At 41.3% G+C, this 20,602-nt stretch overlaps 1 protein-coding gene across 3 annotated transcripts in view; it reads right to left on the reverse strand.

Moving 5' to 3' along the window:
* Positions 1-651: 651 nt before the first annotated feature.
* The window catches only part of DDI2 (DNA damage inducible 1 homolog 2), a 53,636-nt gene continuing 33,685 nt past the window's right edge, over positions 652-20,602 (reverse strand). The window contains exons 7-9 of one of the 3 annotated variants that reach the window (XM_063594641.1): positions 19,869-19,972; positions 17,796-17,985; positions 652-9,853 (exon numbers count right to left, since the gene is read on the reverse strand). In XM_063594641.1, coding sequence (XP_063450711.1) covers positions 7,965-9,853; positions 17,796-17,985; positions 19,869-19,972 — 2,183 coding nt within the window. In that variant the 3' untranslated portion in view covers positions 652-7,964. Of the gene's footprint in view, positions 9,854-13,029; positions 13,093-17,795; positions 17,986-19,868; positions 19,973-20,602 lie in introns of those variants that run through there. The other 2 variants (XM_063594642.1, XM_063594644.1) reach the window with 2 other exon arrangements.

Raw genomic sequence — 20,602 nt, forward strand, 5'->3', positions numbered from 1 at the left:
ATAATCTCTCTGATGGTCCCCATTTAACAGGTGAGGAAACTCAAGCACAGAAAGCTTAGGTAACTTACCCAGTCATATAAACCAGTTAAGTGGCAAAGCTCAAACCCAATCAGCCTAGCTCTAGAATCTAGTCTTGGCCACCATACTCCATTGCTATTATTATAATTGAGACAGGGTCTTGCTGTTGCCCAGGCTGCAGTGCAGTGGCATCTCAGCTCAATGCAACCTCCGCTTCCTGGACTCAAATAATCCTCTCACCTCAGCCTCCTGAGTAGTGGGGACCACAGGTGCATGCCACCACGCCCAGCTTTTTCATTTTTAGTAGAGATGGGAGTTTCGCCGTGGTGGCCAGGCTGGTCTTGAAGTAATCCGCCCATCTCGGCCTCCCAAAGTGCTGGGAATACAGGTGTGAGCCATCGTGCCTGGCCCAAAACGCACATCTTTTACATCAGCAGGGAGCTGTCCTCCCGCAGTACTAATCTGGAAGTTAACGGCTTTGAGAGGCCCACTTCTTCTGGGGTTCAGGTACATGCCATAAATTACAATGTCTGGGTATAAGCTATTTAAAGGAGTAGGGAGATAGAGACAAGGACACCACCTTGTCTAACTGAAGTAACCACCTCAATTTAAAAGAAATTGATCAAACAGAAGTCTTATGATAAAAACTTTATTGTCTTAAATATCAAATGTTTTACACACCACTTTTTCTTCAGAAAGTTCCTATTTAAAAAAAGAAAAATAAAATAAAGTGTTTTGATTATTTAGGGCTGACTTACATTTCAGTATGTGACAAAAATTCAAACCCAAATGCATCTAGCTCACTCAGTTTCAGACAGGTCCTATGTTCAGCCCCTAAACGAATGGCACAATGCCACCAATTTTGGGATTCCTGAGTTTGGTTCCCTTAAGTTCTAGAGTTTTCCCAACTCTCAAAACCAAAGCATCATGGGAGTGACAGGGCCACCGGCAAGACTTTTTGCCAGTCAGCCTAGTTCTTCTTTTAAGATGCAGTAGTCTCAAAGCTTAAAGTCAGAAAAGCTTGCAATACAAGAGTAACTGCAAGAACATATAAAGAAGGAAAAGAAAGGACGGGGTTTCTAGTTGCTAAGATTTGCCAAACATGGCTACAAAACTGGTAAACAAACCTTTCTTGAGTGCAAAGTCCATTAGCCCAACTTGCCATGAAGAGATTTGAAATAAAAATGAACAAATCAATTTTTGTTGTAGATACAAAGCGAAAAAATAAAATTCAATCAATATATTGAATTTCTCTGAGTTTATCACTAGAACTATTTCAAAAGGATGATCGGAGATAGAATAGAAATCTAGTCATTCAAATGGGAAGGTCTTGGATGGGTGCCATAAACTCAGCTGTGAAGATTCAGGAAAGGAAAAATAAGTCTGGTCAGCATCAGGTAATCTCAGACAGAAGGAATCAGGAAACGAATCAGCCTGCCTTGGGAAGGAAATACAGGTCTACCATTTTTAGGCCATAGACACATTCATTCAGGGTTGTGTGTAAAACCAACTCTTGTAAACAAAATAACTTCCCATCAGAAATGCATGTTCCCAGGAAAAAAAATACTGCAGCATGCCCCCCTCCCCAAATTAGCTAATAAAAACCTTCTTGCAGAACATAAAGAAACCTAGTTCTGTATAAATTATCATAATTTTGTATTTCATGCCCCCACGACCCCAATCTTCCATAGTTGGCTTAACATTTTTAGGTAAAAGAAACATTCTCTAACCCCCATGCCCTTGAACCATTTTCTTGGCCGATTTCATTCCAGAAGATAGTGCCCTAAAACTTGTCAGCTCAGCTGTATCTTTTCACATTCTACAGCCTCCAGAGGGTCTAGATTACCAATCATCAATACATAACTGATAAACCTTTGAGAACATTTTCTAACTGTAAACCTCAGAAGTCACTAGTAGTTACGATCCAGAAATTCTACCTGTATGCTTCAGGATTACAACATATATATGGCATTTAAAATAACAGGTTAAAAAATGTCCCTTTGATGAAGCTGTCCTGTAGACAGGCCTGGTAGAGCCTCAAATACTCCTGTCAATCCTGTCCACCAATCCCAGCCATCGCTGATTACATGTTCTGCTCTAGATTCCCGTTTTCACAAGTTGCACCCAGCTGCTTTAAAATAGCACATCCTGCAGAACCCTCTGCTAAGTCGTGCTAGCCCAGATGGTCAGTATTCCGGAGCAGCCGTGCTCACAAAGGGATGTGAGGAGGATGCTGCCGCACACTCCATGTTTCTACCCTGCATGTGAGGTGGTCTGATGGACTGACTGACTGTCACTGGTGCATTTTTAGGGTCATCTTCCATTTATTTGTTGCACTTCTTTCCTGGCCATCCCCTCTCCTCCAGCATTGTAAATGGATTTCTCAATAACTGATCTCCTCAGGCATTTATACATGTTACATTTTTTGTTGGTTTCTCTGATTCCATTTAAAAAAAAAAATTTTTTTTTTTTCAGACGGTGTCTCACTCTTGCCCAGGCTGGAGTACAGTGACGTGATCTCGGCTCACTGCAACCTCCGCCTCCCGGGTTCAAGCGATTCTTCTGCCTCAGTTTCCCGAGTAGCTGGGACTACAGGCATGTGCCACCATGCCCGGCTAATTTTTTATTTTTAGTAGAGGTAAGGTTTCATCATATTGGCCAGGCTGGTCTCGACCTCCTGACCTCATATCCACCCACCTTGGCCTCCCAAAGTGCTGGGATTACAGGTGTGAGCCAACGCACCTGGCCTAAAAAAATAGATTTTTAAAGAGCTGTTTTAGGCCCACAGCATCTGATTCCATTGTAAGCCTGATTTTCCCAGTCTGCTCTGAAGCGGAACCAGGTAACTCTATGACTTTTAAAATGCATGCATGCTAACAGGCAAAAATAGATGTTGCTTTTGAAGCTAAAATTTGTTTCACGTCTCCCTTCTAGACTGAAAGCTTCACAAGGGCAGGGTTCCAATCTGTTTTAGTTACCCCTGAATCCCCAGAGTTCACCTGTGCCTGGCACACAGGCACTCAGTATTTGATGAATGAATCAAAGTAGCAAGGAATTCTTGTTCAAAGACTCATGTTGCATAGCCTTCAAGAGTACCAATTTCCTTTCAAATATGTAAGATCTTCTTGAACCTTTCTCTCCCTTAACCAGCACAACATTGATAGTAAAACAAAGAACATAAACATCTAAAAACTGTTTTTGGTGATGCAAAAATCCCTATTATAATCATAGCACTAAAGAAATCTAATGGTCTGATGCAGGATAACTGTGAATCAACTCAGTCAAGGTGAGCCTGAGGACCACTCTGTGTGCCCTCCATCTCCAGGAGAGCTATTTTCAAACTTTCCCCTAATACTCCTCTCATTCCCCACCAAAATTTGATGCCTCTGCTATTCAGAGAAACTAAGGCACAAAAGAAAATCAAGCACATCGAAGGTTCACTCCTAAGTTCATTCAGTGAACTCCTAGTAACACCTACTGAGGAATCACTAAGGTATAAAACTTGAACCATGATTTTACATTTCCAGTTCTCAAGGACAGGCTTTGAATTTAATTTGTTGTTAAGAGGAATTAACAATTCTAGGGGAAAAAAAGCTATTTTTATTTTCTCTACCTCCTAACACAAAAGGTAACATTCATCTTCTAGGAAGGGAAACTCTTGATAACTCTGTGTCTTTCTAGGTCAGCCACAGACTACACTAAGTCACCAACTCCAAAGGGGAAATTTGGCTTTTTGGTGAGTACTTGTGCTAGAGAACAGTAGAATGCATAATCTGGTCAGCTTCTCTTGGGACACACTGCCAGTGATAACAGGTTTGAAATATGCAGCAGTTCAATCATCCTGCTCACCCTCACCACAGGTGGCAAACAGGTAGGAAAAGGCCATTGCAACGCCCTGCAGCTTTTCTGGCCGATGATTTGCAAGGCTGTTTGCTATATATATATATATTTATATATGTGGCGGGATAAAAGCCACCATAAGTGAAGAGTACGTCTGTAGATATAAAAATTGCTTGCTTTTAAATCTATATAAAATTAACTATATTTGTCAATCACCATATGTATATGCTAGCTTACACACATATATATAGACATGAGCTTAAAAGTTAACCTAAATTTTTATGGCTTTCACCGGAGATAGAAAGCTGTAGTAAGACAACCAGCAGATTCCACATTAACTGGTTATCATAAAATCAGTGACAAAAAGCCTCATGTTCCATTTCTATGTACCCTCTTGCTAGAGACATGCTTTGGGAAAAAACACATAGGGTTGTGTCTCCCTTTAGTACATATGAAGACAGGGAGCTCTAGAAGATGTGGGCTGCAAGGCAGAAGAGTTTTAACACATGCACTCGCCATCTCTCCAGCTTCCTTTGCCAAGCAACTGGTTACCCTTTTTTTTTTTTTTTTTTTTTTGAGAGTTTTGCTCTTGTTGCCCAGGCTGGAGTGCAATGGCGTGATCTCTGCTCACCACAACCTCCGCCTCCCAGGTTTAAGTGATTCTCCTGCCTCAGCCTCCCGAGTAGCTGGAATTACAGGCATGGGCCACCACACCCAACTAATTTTTGTATTTTTAGTAGAGATGGAGTTTCACCATGTTGGCCAGGCCTGTCTCAAACTCCTGCCCTCAGGTGATCCACCCGCCTTGGCCTCCCAAAGTTCTGGGATTACAGGCGTGAGCCACCGCGCCTAGCTGCAACTGGTTATCTTTATGTGTTAATAGCTGAAGCCCAAACTGTGGGATGAAGGCTATTGGCTGTCTGGAGCCCTGAACAGGTATGAGTGGAAATAATTCTTAACAGCATCAATGAGCAAAATCTATAACCTATGTAAAGCTGCTGTCTGGTTACCAAGCACATCTTTCCGCTCAAGAACCAACTTCAGGGAAATGGCACAAATTACACAGGAAAATCTTCTCTCTCTGGTGAAGAAACAGAGACCGCCCTTGTAGTTAAGTGCTGACTGCAGAACTGCCCACTACTGGTTATGGTAAAGGAGCTGTCCGGTAAAGGTGCCCATTACTGGTTATTACTGTTGGCAACCAGAATTCACAAGGATTTGATGGTATTCTTAGAAGTTAACCCATAATTTCTGCATTTCTGGAGCTCTTAATTGAATAAAAGCTGACGATGAAGGTTCACTATTGTAATGCTCCTTAATATACCCTTTGCATTCTAGAGCTGCTACATTTAAGTCATCCAAAATATTAACAGTGTCAATAGCTTTTTTTTTTTTTTGGGTGAGACAGAGTCTCGCTCTGCCGCCCACACTGGAGTGCAGTGGTGCGATCTAGGCTCACTGCAACCCCCATCTCCCAGGTTCAAGCAATTCTCCTGCCTCAGTCTCCCAAGTAGCTGGGATTACAGGCGTGTGCCACCATGCCCAGCTAATTTTTTGTATTTTTAGTAGAGACGAGGTTTCACCGTGTTGGACAAACAGCTTAATTTTTATAAAAATGATGGGCAAGAAGATTTTAAAAATCAAAAGCAATTATACTTTGGCCTTTATGTAGTCCCAGCTACTCAGAAGGATGATTAAGCCCCAGAGTTTGAGTCCAGCCTGGGCAACACTGCAAGACCCCATCTCAAAAATAAAATGATGGAAGGGACAAGGATATTTGGCAAGTGGGTTAAGCTCATTCAGAGTATTCCTAACAGGAATTTGTGTACAACTATAGATCTATTCCTAAAAATAAATATACATATACATACACAAAAAGCTATCCTAATGAAATCTTTTCCCGACTGATATTATATATTCCACTTGGAACTGTTTCCCAAATATCCACACTGAATTGCGTGCCAAGGTTCGTTCTGCTTACATGGAAGGCCCTTTAGGAGGGAGTCTATTGTCATCAGTAAGTTCCCCCACCCTTCCCACCCCGTGGTTCCAAAGATTTATAAGCTTAGAATACATTCCCAAACCACCACCCATAAAGCAAATACAGGGTCCCATTGCATTGCTACTAGATTTTGCATCAATCATAGCACCAACTATTTAATTACAATCACAGCTTTAAGTCAGTTGACAGAAATCCTATGAGCAGTTTCCTAGTGCATCGTACATCTTTGGTGTAGGGCAGGTGAAAGGGTCTACAATGTGCAGCTGTCTAAAAGAACATCTTAAAGACAACCTGGCTGACCTGTTGTTCTTAACGCCCTCTGAAAAGCAGTAAACTACAATTCCTTCTGTCAACCATTTCCTAACTACATAAAGGATCATGATGAATCTACGTGACACGCCATCCCGTCACTAAAGTCTTATAACATACATACAAACATCATAGCAAAAGGAAAGAAAGAAGTTGGATGGGGTAGAAAAAAATGTCTCTAAGTGCCTCTAAATTAAAATTTCAAAAACTCCTGAGATATGAGCCTCCATTTTGATTGTGCTCAATGACTTAAAATTTGATGAAACAACAAGCTTACAAAGAGTCAGACTTCAGACAAAATCATTTAACACTAAGTTGAGAAATCACTCTTTCGAAGCTTCTGTTTCAAACATGTTACAAACTATAATCTAGAATCAGAAATTATGAATCTCAAAATTCTTTTCAATAAAACCAAGACTTCAGATTCCTGCTAGGTACCCAAAAGAGCAGTTTGCCAGGAAAGAATTATCTAAAACCTATCCAGTAGGATTATTGCACAGTGGGGCCCACAGGACAATGATTTCCAAGGGCTAGTCCTTATATAAAAAAAGGCCACAATAAATACATCTATATATTATGCCCCACTCTAACTTGACATGGTAAACACAAATAAGATGAATTTTGCTTAAAAAAGAAACTCCTGAGGAAAGAAAAGGATGGAAAACTCTACCAAGGCCACTTAAGTCAGAAACTGTAATTAGTATTTCCACTGCCACAAAGGACACTCTCCAAATAGACTGACCGTTCCAAGCACCAAGATTAACCAGTGACAAGGTTATCACACTTAGTATTTCACTCAGATCACAGCTCACACTGAGCGTTTGAAGAACTTCCTGGCAGAAGAGTCTAGAAAGGAAATAAGCTGCTGGCAATCAATCCATTCCTGAACTTAATTCTACCATTAGTCATTAAGGGTTGAGGTGTTATCAGTGAGATGCTAGCAAACCCAAACTCTAGCAAATTCCAGTGTTTAGGCCATTATTTTTCCCTCACAGTTCTTGACATCTGCAAATGGAATTATGATTGTTCTGTTCTTTTAAAAATCTGGGTAGCACCATGTTTCACTTGCATTGTAACTCCCCCACAATATCCCATCCAATGTAATAAGGATTCATGGCAATCCATGCAGCAGCCTGCGATGCACAAAGTAGCCCAAGATTTAAACCCTCCTGCTCGCCCTATTAAAATGTCAAATCCTAAGCACACAAATAAAAACATACCACTCTACGATAAGATATTCAATTATTCTCCAATTTCCTGTTATAATTAATGAATCATGATACACAGAGCACTGGGTAGAATTCCAAACACCAAACTATGTGGTCAAAAGTTTCTAAATTGACAACTGAGCCAGCAAACCATACCTTGCCATCAGCACAGACACACAGTCACAGTGTGGAGAGTTGATCTGTTTTTAGCTGGATGGGTAGTGGGATTTCTCATGGCTTCTGCTTTTCAAAGCATTTACTCTCATTCTAAAACAGTATGCTACACACAAAACCATCCATTTTATTCCAGGATACATCTTAATGAGAATAAAAAGCTTCTGTATGCACATACTGCCAATACATTTAAAAAGGCCTAAATTTTAACAAGTAGGATAGACAAATTCATCAGACAAAAGATCATAAATTACTTTGGCCGAAAAAAATCTTTAAAAAAAATCTGGCTCAACATTCTGCTTGCAGGTTTCTATATATACTGTATATGTGGTGAGTGTGTATGTGTGCGTGTATATAGAGAGCTTTCTTTTGTTTAAAGGGAATGGAGAATGGTCTAGCCCACTTTCCCACAGTCATGTAGGAACTACGATGTTTTTTGCGAGCAAAACAAGAAGTGCAAGGTCTGCATTCCCACCAACTCGATGCAAAGCTCCAAGAGCTTCCTGCAAAGTAAAGCCAGCACGGAGAATCCGGTCAATATCTGTGGCAGGAAAAATCAATGGTGGAAGAATGGCAGGACTTGATGATGGATGGCTGGTAGGTGGTTCATATTCAAGTAACGGCCTCGAAGCATCAGGACAGACATTTTCTCTGGTTTCAGGCCTGTCTGTTACCGAATTCTGTATGCCCTGACCTAAGTCTTTAACCAATATGAAATTGGATGACAAAGACTTAGTTTGCTCAGAAGTCTGATTGAGTGCATCCTCCTCACCTGCTAAAAGTTTGGGTGAAATTTCTACACCTAAGGTGCAGTGTAACTGATTGGATGTTTTAGCTGAGGTTACAGTGACAGAACGGTTCTTGTTTATGGATTCCCTAGATTTGGGGACACCTTCCTTATCGGTTGACAGGCCATCACCTAGACTCCTGAAGTTTACATTTTCTACAGCTTCTCTTCCAGTGTCAGATGAAGTACCTGTTAATTTTTCTGTCTCCACTGATACAGATATGGCCTGATGAAAGGAGACTTGTGGACACTGTTCATTCTGGGTAAGATGCTCATTTTGGGTCCATCTTTCAGAAAGGTCTTTAATACTGGTTTGGCCCTCAGCTATGGTTTCTGATTGACAGATTACTTCTTCAGATGTATTTTCTGAAGCTGGTTTACTGCTAACAACCAAAAGTTCATGAAGTTCTTTCAAGGCTGCCGTTATAGACGGGCAAGATTCTTCTGCTGACTCCACAGAGGGCTGACAACTGCCACAGAGACTTGGAGAGGAGGAGTAATGGCCATATTCTTTATTTGTTCCAGGTATTTCAACATTAGTTTCTGGGGGCTGTAAATCCTGAGTGGAAATGGAATCATTCAAAATTTCAGATGAAGGGTTACATTTTGATGTTTCTACTTCCATCAAGGGATTATCTAAAGTGAGATCCAATGCACCAATGTTCTTGACATTGGCATTCTGCCTGCCTGTTGAATTAAGCAAAGTAACTAGGGACTGTTGAGCTATATCGATTTCCATAAATGTTTCTGAATTTGAGCAGCCACTGCATTCTGAAGATGGAATACTTTTCTTCGCACTTGGAGGATCCACATTCTGTGGGAGCCCATTTCCTTTCATCGTAGCTTCCAAATCAACAATTTTGTGTTGATTCTGTTGCCTTTCTTCAGGAAGCTCAAGGTCCCCTATGTTACAAAGAGATTCTTGGTCATGCGAAGCTTTTTGTTGTGCAACCTCATACTGTTCATTCCCTGGTTCTTCGTGCTGCTGAGGGTCACTCACTTGACTCAGATTCTGATTTTCTGGATGCCAATCCTTTTCACCTAGAAACATCTGTGGTTCATGCATCCTAGTAGATGTGACAGATAAACTAGCTTCCTGTCTTGTATGGAGATGAAATTTGAGGCCCTGGGTGCTTCTTTCAGCAGATTTCTCCAGATTACCTGCAACAGTTATTTCTTCGGATGAATTCTGCATAGGCATAGCTGGACTCTGGTCTGTTGGAGCATGGTCTGCTGAGGAAGCATGATCAGAAAGATCTTGTAAAGAAAGATGTTCTTTCTTTTCAGAGTTTAGCTGGAATTCAGCTGAAGCCTTCAAAGCCTTCACAGCTTTAGGTTCAATGCGATCTGAGTCACTGGGCTTGATAGGGCAGACTGAAGCAGAGACAGAGCGAGCAAGACTCATAGGATTACCAACATCAGGACTCTGTCCTGAAGAACGGGCAGGATGGTTAAACCCATCTGAAGTTGGTAATGATGACATTCCCAGTGAGGTAGATTCTTTACCACTTTTCTCTATATGGAACACAGGGGAAAGGAAAAAGATTAATTAGCAGGTGACTAATGCCACTAAATTACCAGAGGATACAAATCTAAACAGCGTAGAATAAAATAAGGTCCTCAAACTCAGGTTTCTCTTACACAAATAGAAATGATTTTAAAATTACTTTCTCATTGTGATAGACATTCACAGCATCAGAATAAGAGGTAGACATGTTCTTAATAAAATCTGCATACTGTAATTCAATGTGATTAAGTACCCATTAATATGCATTCACATAATGGCGGGGTTAGTGCTCAGGAATGAAGGACATTTATGTTTCTTTATTCCCTAGTCTAGTCTACAACTCTAGAATAGTTTCTCCAAGTGTACTTTTTTCACCACTTGCCCTAAAACCACCAGGGATGCTTGTGAAGTATGCAGACCCTGGGGTACCATACTTGAGAGTAAATCCAGGAATGTGCATTTTCAATAAGCTCCTTGGGTGATTCTTAAGGATATTACAAATCTTGAGAATCTTTGCACCAGAATGATTCTCATGTTAATGCACTTTTCTTGTTTCAAATGTGAACACTGAGGTTACAAATGAGAAGTCTAATACCAGGTATACCTGGACAGAGAGGGAATTATAAAGAGAAATAAGAAATAACATAATGCTTGGGGACAGAGAAGCAAATGTTCTATTTTATTTCTAGCCAAGCTTTCCAAAAATCATGGTAAAACTGGGTGAGCATCTGACTCAGAAAACAAAAGTAAACTAATGATCAGCAGATTAAATCACAATCATCATCCTACCAAATAATACAACTCTAAACTTAAAAGGCTTATAAGTTTTTATCACATCAATAGTGTGCAACTAAGTTAAGAATATTTAAGTGTTTTAAAGAAAGGGGAATGTGGAGGGAGATGGTTCATTAATAGTTTTTCAACTGGCAATGACTATTTAGATTCACTGCTACCTTAGACCACCCAAACAAGACGGCAGTCTAAAACACTAGCTCAGTGTAAGCATCACAGTATCATTAAACATCATTTCCAGCTCTTCTTTTGCCACTGATCCAGTTAAAAATTGACCTCTACGCATGTAAGTGTAAGAATTTTTTTTTTTTTTTTAAGACTGTGTTTTGCTCTTGTTGCCCAGACAGGAGTACAATGGCGCCATCTGAGCTCACTGCAACCTCCGCCTCCCGGGTCCAAGCGATTCTCCTGCCTCAGAGTAGCTGGGATTACATGCATGCGCCACACACCCGACTAATTTTGCATTTTTAGTAGAGATGAGGTTTCTCCACGTTGGTCAGGGTGGTCTCAAACTCTTGACCTCAGGTGATCCGCCCGCCTCAGCCTCCCAAAGTGCTTGGATTACAGGCAAGAGCCACCGCACCCGACCATTGTAAGATCTTTAATTAAAAATCAAAAAGGGCTGGGCACAGTGGCTCATGCCTGTAATCCCAGCACTTTGGGAGGCCGAGGCAGGTGGATCACCTGAGGTCAGGAGTTCGAGACCAGCCTGGCCAACGTGGTGAAACCTCATCTCTACTAAAAATACAAAAATTAGCCAGGCATGGTGGTGGGTGCCTGTAATCCCAGCTACTAGGTAGGCTGAGGTGGGAGAATTGCTTGAACCCAGGAGGGAGAGGTTGCAGTGAGCCAAGACTGCACCACTGCACTCCAGCCTGGGTGACAGAGTGAAACTCAGTCAAAATAAAAAATAATAATAATAAAAAATAAAAATCAAAAGGTCAGTAACAAAAATGACTTCAAAATACAATCTATTATTAGGACAGATGCAACTCAAATGCTCAGTACTAAATGTTAACATCCAACAAGAGGGCTTGATCTTAAAAAGCAGCAAAGCAGTTATATTCAAAAGGCTTTAAATCATTCTAATAAACTACTGGTTAACAGCATGAGAAGACAAAGCATTGTTTCAGGAAGCTATTGACTTCCCATGAAACAACCTTACCTTACTTACACTTTAGGAGTAAAAAGGAAAACTGCACTTATCTCAGTTTAGGCTATACCCATTAGAGTCTAGAAACACAGTTATTAGTTTTTTTATTTTCATACCACCAGATGTCTAACAGTTATTAGTTTTATTTAAAACTAAGGCTGACTCTGGAAGAGGTTGAATTTTGAACTAATGTTAACAGAAACAATGCACTGTAGTGAAATATCCATGTAAGCAACATAAAGAGGTATGGTAAGGGCCTTCTGGTATTTGTGTGTTAGTTATAAACAAGTGAGGTCAAGGTGAACACACCCTCAATGAATTTTGTACTAAAAAAGTAGCATATAGTCCTCTTGTAGCTGAGAAGGTCAGTTTCACTAGCCTAAGTCCTAAACGTAGGGGAGGACTAGGTCAGTTTACAGAATGACAGGAGAAGAGGATGAGGACAGTGGTTATTAAGAATAATTCAACTATGCCTGCTTTTAACCTATCCTTACAAGGAAAAGAAAAAGGAAAGAAAGAAGAGAAACTAAATGCTATGTATCTAATTCCAACCAGCTTGCAAACTCCTACAAAGTCTTATGATGCTGGTTTAAAAGACCATCTTTCCTCCTCTTAGTAAGTCAGCCAATGTATTCGAGCTGATGTTTACCATTATTTACATCAGAGGAAATGGAAGCAGAGTGCTTCCTGAAAATCTGTCAGGCCAGAGACAGAAGGAAAAGCAAAGTCTTAGTTCCTGTTGTTCACAGAGTCACCCCTGACAAGTCCTCCGGCCTAAGTTTCCATTTCTTCTTCAACAAAATTAAAATTTCTAACCCTCTATAACTCCAGGTAGTTGTATGCAGTAATGTAAAAGAACAGCTTTCAGTTTTTCAGAGGAAAGGCACTTATGAAACCCATGAAAGCATAGTTATCTCCAACAACAAAGTGTTTTGAGGCCAATATTCTTGATGTGATATTTATAGTAGCCAAGATGGGGTAGATATAATAGACACTGTTTTAACTGGGATTTTCTCCCTGTTGGATGGTTCTAATAACGAATCCATTTTTAAACAGGAGTTTATGTTACATATCCATGTATGCATGCCAAAATACAAATGCATATAGGCTAGTTGTAACCAGATTGAACAAGGTGAAATGGTGAATGACAAATGCTAACTTCCCAAACTGCTGCAGATACAGACTGTCAGATCACAGATGACAACTGGATGGAAGGCTTAACATGGTGTCTATAAATACCTGGTCTGGGGCCCACTCCAGCTGCAGTACACACACACTACATGCATCATGGCTTCTGACGCTCTGTGTGAATTAGGAAACAGACAAGCAAACTTGGGTTAACAATGCAAACCACACAGCATGCAGGGTTATAGTTTCCGTTCTTTTGCCATCTTTAAAATCAGGAACTGGTAGATTCCAAGTTGGGGGATGTTTCTGTAGTTTGGACATCCAAAATATTTGTTGGTTGCTTCCATTCTCTCACAATACACACAGCAATCTGTTAATTTCAACAGATTTTTAATAGATCTTGTAAAGAAATTAATTTTGTTTCTACACATAGAGAATTCATGGGCAAATGTGAGACAGGTGAAGAAAAGTAGATCCACCTGATCGAATTAGGTGATTAAAAAAATCTTATGGAGTAAAGGTGAGTGAACATATCTAACAGTCCCTTTCCAAATTTCTTTCTCAGCTGAGATTCAATTTTAGAGGAAAACAAACCACTTAATTAAATTCTATCCTAGCTTATCTTTTCATCAGTTTTTAAATAATACATCAAGCTGAACACAGTGACTCTGGCCTGCAGTCCCAACACTTTGGGAGGTCCAGGAGGGAGGATCCCTTGAGGTCAGGAGTTCAAAATCAGCTGGGGCAACATAGTGAGACACCATCCCTACTATCAAAAACATGTGTTTTTTAAAAAAACATTTTAATATAGAGTTTATAATAGAGTATAAAGTATTTAAAAAATAAGCTCTTTTTTTTTGTTGTTTTTTTGAGACAGTGTCTCACTGTTGCCTAGGTTGGAGTGCAGTGGTGCAACCACAACTCACTGTAGCCTTGATCTCCCCAGGATCAAGTGATCTTTCCACCTCATCCTCCCAAGTAGCTGGACCACAGGTGCATGCCACCATGCCTGGCTAATTTTTTTTCTTTTTTTTTTTTTGAGAAGGAGTCTCACTCTGTTGCCCAGGCTGGAGTGCAGTGGTGCAATCTTGGCTCACTGCAACCTCTGCTTCCCGGCTTCAAGTAATTCTCCTGCCTCAGCCTCCTGAGTAGCTGGGATTACAGGCACCCACAACCATGCCTGGCTAATTTTTGTATTTTTAGTAGAGATGAGGTTTCACCATGTTGGCCAGGCTGGTCTCAAATTTCTGACCTCAGGTGATCCACCCTTCCTCAGCCTCCCAAAGTGTTGGGATTACAGGCGTGAGTCACTGCGCCCAGCCGTGGTTTTTTTTTTTAGAGACAGTGTTTTGCCATGCTGCCCAGGCTGGTCTCAAATCCATAGGTTCAAGTGATCTCCCCACCTCAGCCTCCCAAAGTGTTGGGACCACAGGCATGAGCCACCATCCTTGGCCAGAAAGAAGTTGTTAACAAAATACTTTCACCTACTATGTCCAGAGTATTTATTCGGATGATATTAGGAAGTCGATGTTCTAAATAAAAAGGACCTGATATGTAGAACTATTTCATTACTTAAACATTACAAAAATTAGCACAAGCTATACTACCAGCAACAAAAGGTTATTTAGGTAAAAAGCCATTTCTTTTTAATTCTTTAAAGTTGGTACATCCCCTTCACTAAGCCTGGAAACATATGTGTATCTGTTTTAATCTTCCAAACTTTTATTAAAATAAGGTAATTACCAAAAAAGGATAACTGTTATTAGTAGGTTAGAAAACACTGCTATTATCAGCTAATGTTTCTTAAATAATGGCACCAAGACTGTGGAGGTTAAAAGGAAGAAAAAAAAAAAGACATTTCATAAAATGATAATATATCCTCATATTAACACACAGCATCACGACTAAGATGATAAATTACACCCTAAATGCAAAACCTTGTAAGGAGCTATGTCAAACTCATTCAAGCTTACCTTGCAGGTAAGATTAAAACTATTAAGTTAGTCTCTGTCTGGTTGTTCAAAATTCCTCCCTTCCTACAAAATACTTAAGTTACAACCAAAACTGTAGTTAATATAAAAACTTGAGCCAAAAAGTGATGGGAGTCAATTCTGTTGTTTTTTTTTTTTTTTTTGGACACAGGGTCTCACTCTGTCACCCAGGCTAGATTGCAGTGGCAGCGATGATGGCTCACAGCAGCCTTGACCTCCTGGGCTTAGGTGATCCTCCCATCTCAGCCTCTCAAGCAGCTGAGACTACAGGCGCGCCACCATGGCTGGCTAATTTTTTTTTAAAATTTCTTGTAGAAACAAAGACTCACTGTGTTGCCCAGGCTGGTTTCAAATTCCCAGGCTCAAGTGGTCGTCCTGCCTTGGCCTACCAAAGTACTGGGATCACAGGCATAAGCCACCACGCCCTGACTCAAACTGTACTTTATACATAAAACTAAGCCAAAAGGTGATGGAGTTGATTCTGAACAAAGTCAACCTGGAAAACTCCATCTGCCACCCACACCCATTCTAAAGCTCAATGACAGACATCTGAATGTTCTCCAGTAAAACAGTGGCAAAAGCTGCCTGGCTGTTTTTAAAACTCTTACCACTTTCGTCTTTAGGATAAAGCTATTCCCTGAACTTGTAACTCTTAATAATTTACTGTACTAGAAAAAGCAATGTGTGATACTAGTCATACTGATGAATAATGCCAGCACAAGACTGTAAAATAACCCAAACTCAAAAGTAAATTCTATTCAGCTTCTAGAAAATACATCCCAGAGTCACCGTTCTATAATAAATGGGGGATTTCAGCAAAACTGTTACCCCATTTTACCTAGAAAACTTAGCTCCATCATTACACTTAAACAAGCTAAATAACTGAGACTTAGAAAAAAGTATTAGGTAGCATGATTTCAATATATACAGTGCTAATATGGCCTGACGACAATACTGTAATCTCACACCATAACACTGCATTTTCAGTAACGTTCAATTATGCTGGTCAGGCATGGTGTCTCGTTCCTATAATCCTGTCATTTTGAGAGGCTGAGGCGAGTGGATTGCTTGAGCCCAGGAGTTCAAGACCAGCCTGGGCAACATGGCAAAACCTCATCTTTACAAAAAATACAGAAATTAGCTGCACATGGTAGCAGGCACCTGTAGTCATAGCTAGTCAGGAAGGGGAGATGGGAGGATCAGTCTGGGTGACAGAGTAAGACCTTGTCTCAAAAAAAATTTTTTTTTAATTAAGTAAATAAAAATTTATACTTCTTTTTGTTGGTTCTTCTGTCTTCAGTGAAGTTACGGCCGCTCACACACAGTAGCAATGATACTTTTCAAAATAAACCAGGCCTAAGAGGCATGGTGGCTCATGCCTGTAATACTTTGGGAGGCGGAGGCGAGAGGATCTGCTTGAGCCTGTGAGACTGAGACTGAGGCTGCAGTGAGCCACGGCTGCGCCACTGCACTCCAGCATGGGCAACAGAGCAAGACTCTGTCTATATAAATAAAATACAATAAAATAAAATAAATAAAATAAAATAAAACAGTCCTAAGAAAAGGAAAGAAATAGGGGAATACTGTTGGACTCAAAAGTTAACATCTGCTTACTGTCAAAATTTTCTTTAGGAAAATCACAAAAACAAAAACATCCAAAAAAAACTTCCTAAAAAAATTTAGGAAGCTTCTAAAATGTGTCTAAGCAAAATAACCCCAATCTATCTTAAACACAGCAATGGACTGAGCTGTTCTTAATCTGTTGAAATACTAAAAAACAGAATGTTTCTCTTTTTTATGAGATAGTGTCTCACTCTGTTGCCCAGGCTGGAGTGCAGTGGTGCCATCTTGACTCACTGCAACCTCCGCCTCCCAAGTTCAAGCAATTCTCCTGCCTCAGCCTCCCAAGTAGCTGGGGTTACGGGGGGTGTGCCACTGCACCCTGCTAATTTTTTTTTTATTTTTATTATTTTTTTTTTGAGATGGAGTCTCGCTCTCTTACCCAGGCTGGAGTGCAGTGGTGCGATCTCAGCTCACTGCAAGCTCCGCCCCCTGGGTTTATGTCATTCTCCTGCCTCAGCCTCCTGAGTAGCTGGGAATACAGGTGCCCGCCACTACGCCCGGCTAATTTTTTGTATATTTAGTAGAGACGGGGTTTCACCGTGTTAGCCAGGATGGTCTCCATCTCCTGACCTCGTGATCCACCTGCCTCAGCCTCCCAAAGTGCTGGGATTACAGGCGTGAGCCACCACGCCTGGCCAATTTTTATATTTTTAGTAGAGATGGGGTTTCACCATGACCAGGCTGGTCTCAAACTCCTGACCTCAGGTGATCCGCCCCCTGGAGCCTCCCAAAGTGCTGGGATTAACAGGCATGAGCCACCACGCCGGGCCAGAATACAGACTTTTTCATTATTGTATTAAGAGATGGGGTTTGGATATGGTAGCTCACACCTGTAATCCCAGCACTTCGGGAGGCCAAGGCAGGAGGACTGCTTGAGCCCAGGAGTTGGAGATAGGCCTGGACAACACAGCAAGACCCTATCTCTGCTAAAAATAAAAAATGAGCCAGGTGTAGTCCCAGCTACTCAGGAGGCTGAGGTGAGAGGACTGCTTGAGCCCAGGAAGTCAAGGGTGCAGTGAACTACAATCATGTCACACTGCACACTGCACTCCAACCTGGGTGACAGAGTGAGACAATGTCTCCAAAAAAAAAAAAAAAAAGGAAGATCAAAGAAGGAGGTTAAGAAGACAAATAATGAACACATCTACTACTGGACCATGAGACTGATTAAAAACTGGAAAGGTTCCTACCCCTTCTGAAGCCCACACTTCCCGGGCTTACCCATCAATAACAAGTATTGAAGAGTTTGGCCATCCCAAATACCTGCATCCTCTGCTGATTTTTGAAGGGCTTCTGCTAATTCTTGGTCTGCAATCTCCTCTGGCCGTACATCCTCTCTTCCAGCCCCATATGCCAACCGGGCACACTCTGGTAGCTCTCCCTCAGGAAGAAAGGTGGTCTGGGAGCCTGTGGTGCCGATCACGAGTACATTTTTCTTCAGGTCAATGGAACACTTGGAAGAAAGAAACCAAAGAATAATAGCAGATAAAACACCATGCAGAAAAATTATGCTCCTTAATTTAAAACTCCAATCACAAATGGCCAGGCACAGTGACTCATGCCTGTAATCCCAGCACTTTGGGAGGCTGAGGAGGGCAGATCACCTGAGGTCAGGAGTTCCAGACCAGCCTGGCCAACACGGTGAAAGCCCACCTCTACTAAAAATACAAAAATTAGCCAGGCGTGGTGGCACATGCCCATAATCCCAGCTACTTGGGAGGCTGAGGCAGGAGAATCACTTGAACCTGCGAGGCAGAGGTTGCAGTGAGCCAAGATCGTGCCACGCAAGGCAATCTCCACAGTATTCTTTACTCCATGCTAATGCTAACTTCCTTTTTTGTGTATTTTATAACTACTTAATAGACAGTTGTGCACATATATGATTTACATCTATAAAGTTGGAGACTGCTGGTCTATACCATGACTAAAAAAATAAGGAAAGGCAGTGACAAGGTTTTATTGATACATACATTCATTCATTCATTCGTTCTATTTAGAATGCTGTGAGCCGGGCATGGTGGCTCACGCCTGTAATCCCGGCACTTTGGGAGGCTGAGGCGGGCGGATCACGAGGTCAGGAGATCGAGACCATCCTGGCTAACAAGGTGAAACCCCGTCTCTACTACAAATACAAAAATTAGCCGGGCGTGGTGGTGAGTGCCTATAGTCCCAGCTACTCGGGAGGCTGAGGCAGGAGAATGGCGTGAACCCGGGAGGCGAAGCTTGCAGTTAGCCAAGATTGCACCACTGCACTCCAGCCTGGGCAACTGAGCGAGACGCCATCTCAAAATAAATAAATAAATAAATACATAGAATGCTGTGTCTTATTATCAATATGATGCATCTACTTTTACAGAAATATTTTAAAATAGTGACATAAAAATATTGATTAGCTATATTTTCAATTGTTTTGAACTCAATTTTGTTTTTTGAGATGTGGTTTTGCTCTGTTACCCAGGCTGAAGTGTAGTGGCACAATCTTGACTCACTGCAGCCTGGTCTCAAGGGATCCTCTTGCCTCAGCCTCACGAGTAGCTAATGTACCACCACGCCTAGCTAATTTTTGTATTTTTTGTAGAGACAGGGTCTCACTAAGTTACCCAGACTGGTTTCAAACTCATTCTGGCCTCAAGCAATCCTCCCTCCTTGGCCTCCCAAAATGCTGGAATTACAAGGCATGTACCACTGTACCTGGCAGGTTGACTGGATATAAAACCCTACTGTGAAAAATGTGAAGTACCCAGTGAGGTCTACATCCATACCACCCTGAGCATGCCTAATCTCATCTAAATACCCAGTGGACTAACTGCTTCTTCAACGACGGCAGTATATCTCAAATTATTGTGCTTTAGAGTAGAAAGATAAATATCAACACAAATTAATATATTAATTATGCACCCTGTACTAAATAAACACTTTCACTCCCAACATATACCTTCCTTAACCTTGAAGGTCTTCTTCCCAAGTACTGTTTGATCAGCATCAGAGAATGCTAAAGACTTACTTGACCCACACTTTTTAGTCAGGTCATCAAAAAACTACTAATCAGGATCTAACCAGAATCTGAAAATTATACAAGGGAACCAAACTGTCCTTTACAATCTCAAAACATTTGGCAAGATTTAACAGATTCACAGAGAGATTTCACAAAAACAGATTCTATCTATATTGACACATCATTTCAACCTTTGTATAGCAACATAATTTAAGGACATTTCCAGGTTTGAAAAGTCGTTATTTCTTAGTTTTCCAGTATATGTAACCAATAAAAATAATGTGATAATGACCATATTACAAAAAGCAGATGCAAAAAGAATAAGTGAAGCTCTTAATTACCTGGTGCCGTTTAAGCATGTCCAGTCCCAGAAGCATGTCCATGGGCTGTTCCTCAAGTATAGAGAAGGAACATGGCAAAAAATCTCCTTCAATCTGAACCTGAGCTAAAAAGCACAAGAAGAGAAAAGGTTATTGTTACGTACTTCAAAAGAGAGACGGAGTTTCGTTCTTGTTGCCCAGGCTGGAGTGCAATGGCATAATCCTGGCTGATGGCAACCTCTGCCTCCCAGGTTTAAGTGATTCTCTTGCCTCAGCCTCCCAAGTAGCTGGGATTACAGGCATGTGCCACCACGCCTGGCTAATTTTGGTATTTTTAGTAGAGACGGGGTTTCGCCATGTTGGTCAGGCTGGTCTCAAACTCTTGGCCTCAGGTTATCTGCCCACCTTGGCCTCCCAAAGTGCTGGGATTACAGGCATGAGCCACCGTGTCCAGCTGAAAAGTTCTTTTCATTATTATTTTTTGAGACAGAGTCTTGCTCTGTTGCCCAGGCTGGAGTGCAGTGGCGTGATCTCGGCTCACTGCAACCTCTGCCTCCTGTGTTCTCTGATTCTCTGCCTAAACCTTCCAAGTAGATGGGACTACAAACACGCACCACCACGCCCAGCTAATTTTTACATTTTTAGTAGAGACAGGGTTTCACCATGTTAGCCAGGCTGGTCTTGAACTCCTGACCTCATGTGATCCACCCACCTTGGCCTCCCAACGTGCTGGGATTACAGGCGTGAGCCACCGC

Source organism: Pan paniscus, chromosome 1 (assembly GCF_029289425.2).
Source record: "Pan paniscus chromosome 1, NHGRI_mPanPan1-v2.0_pri, whole genome shotgun sequence".
Classification (NCBI taxonomy): Eukaryota; Metazoa; Chordata; class Mammalia; order Primates; family Hominidae; genus Pan; species Pan paniscus.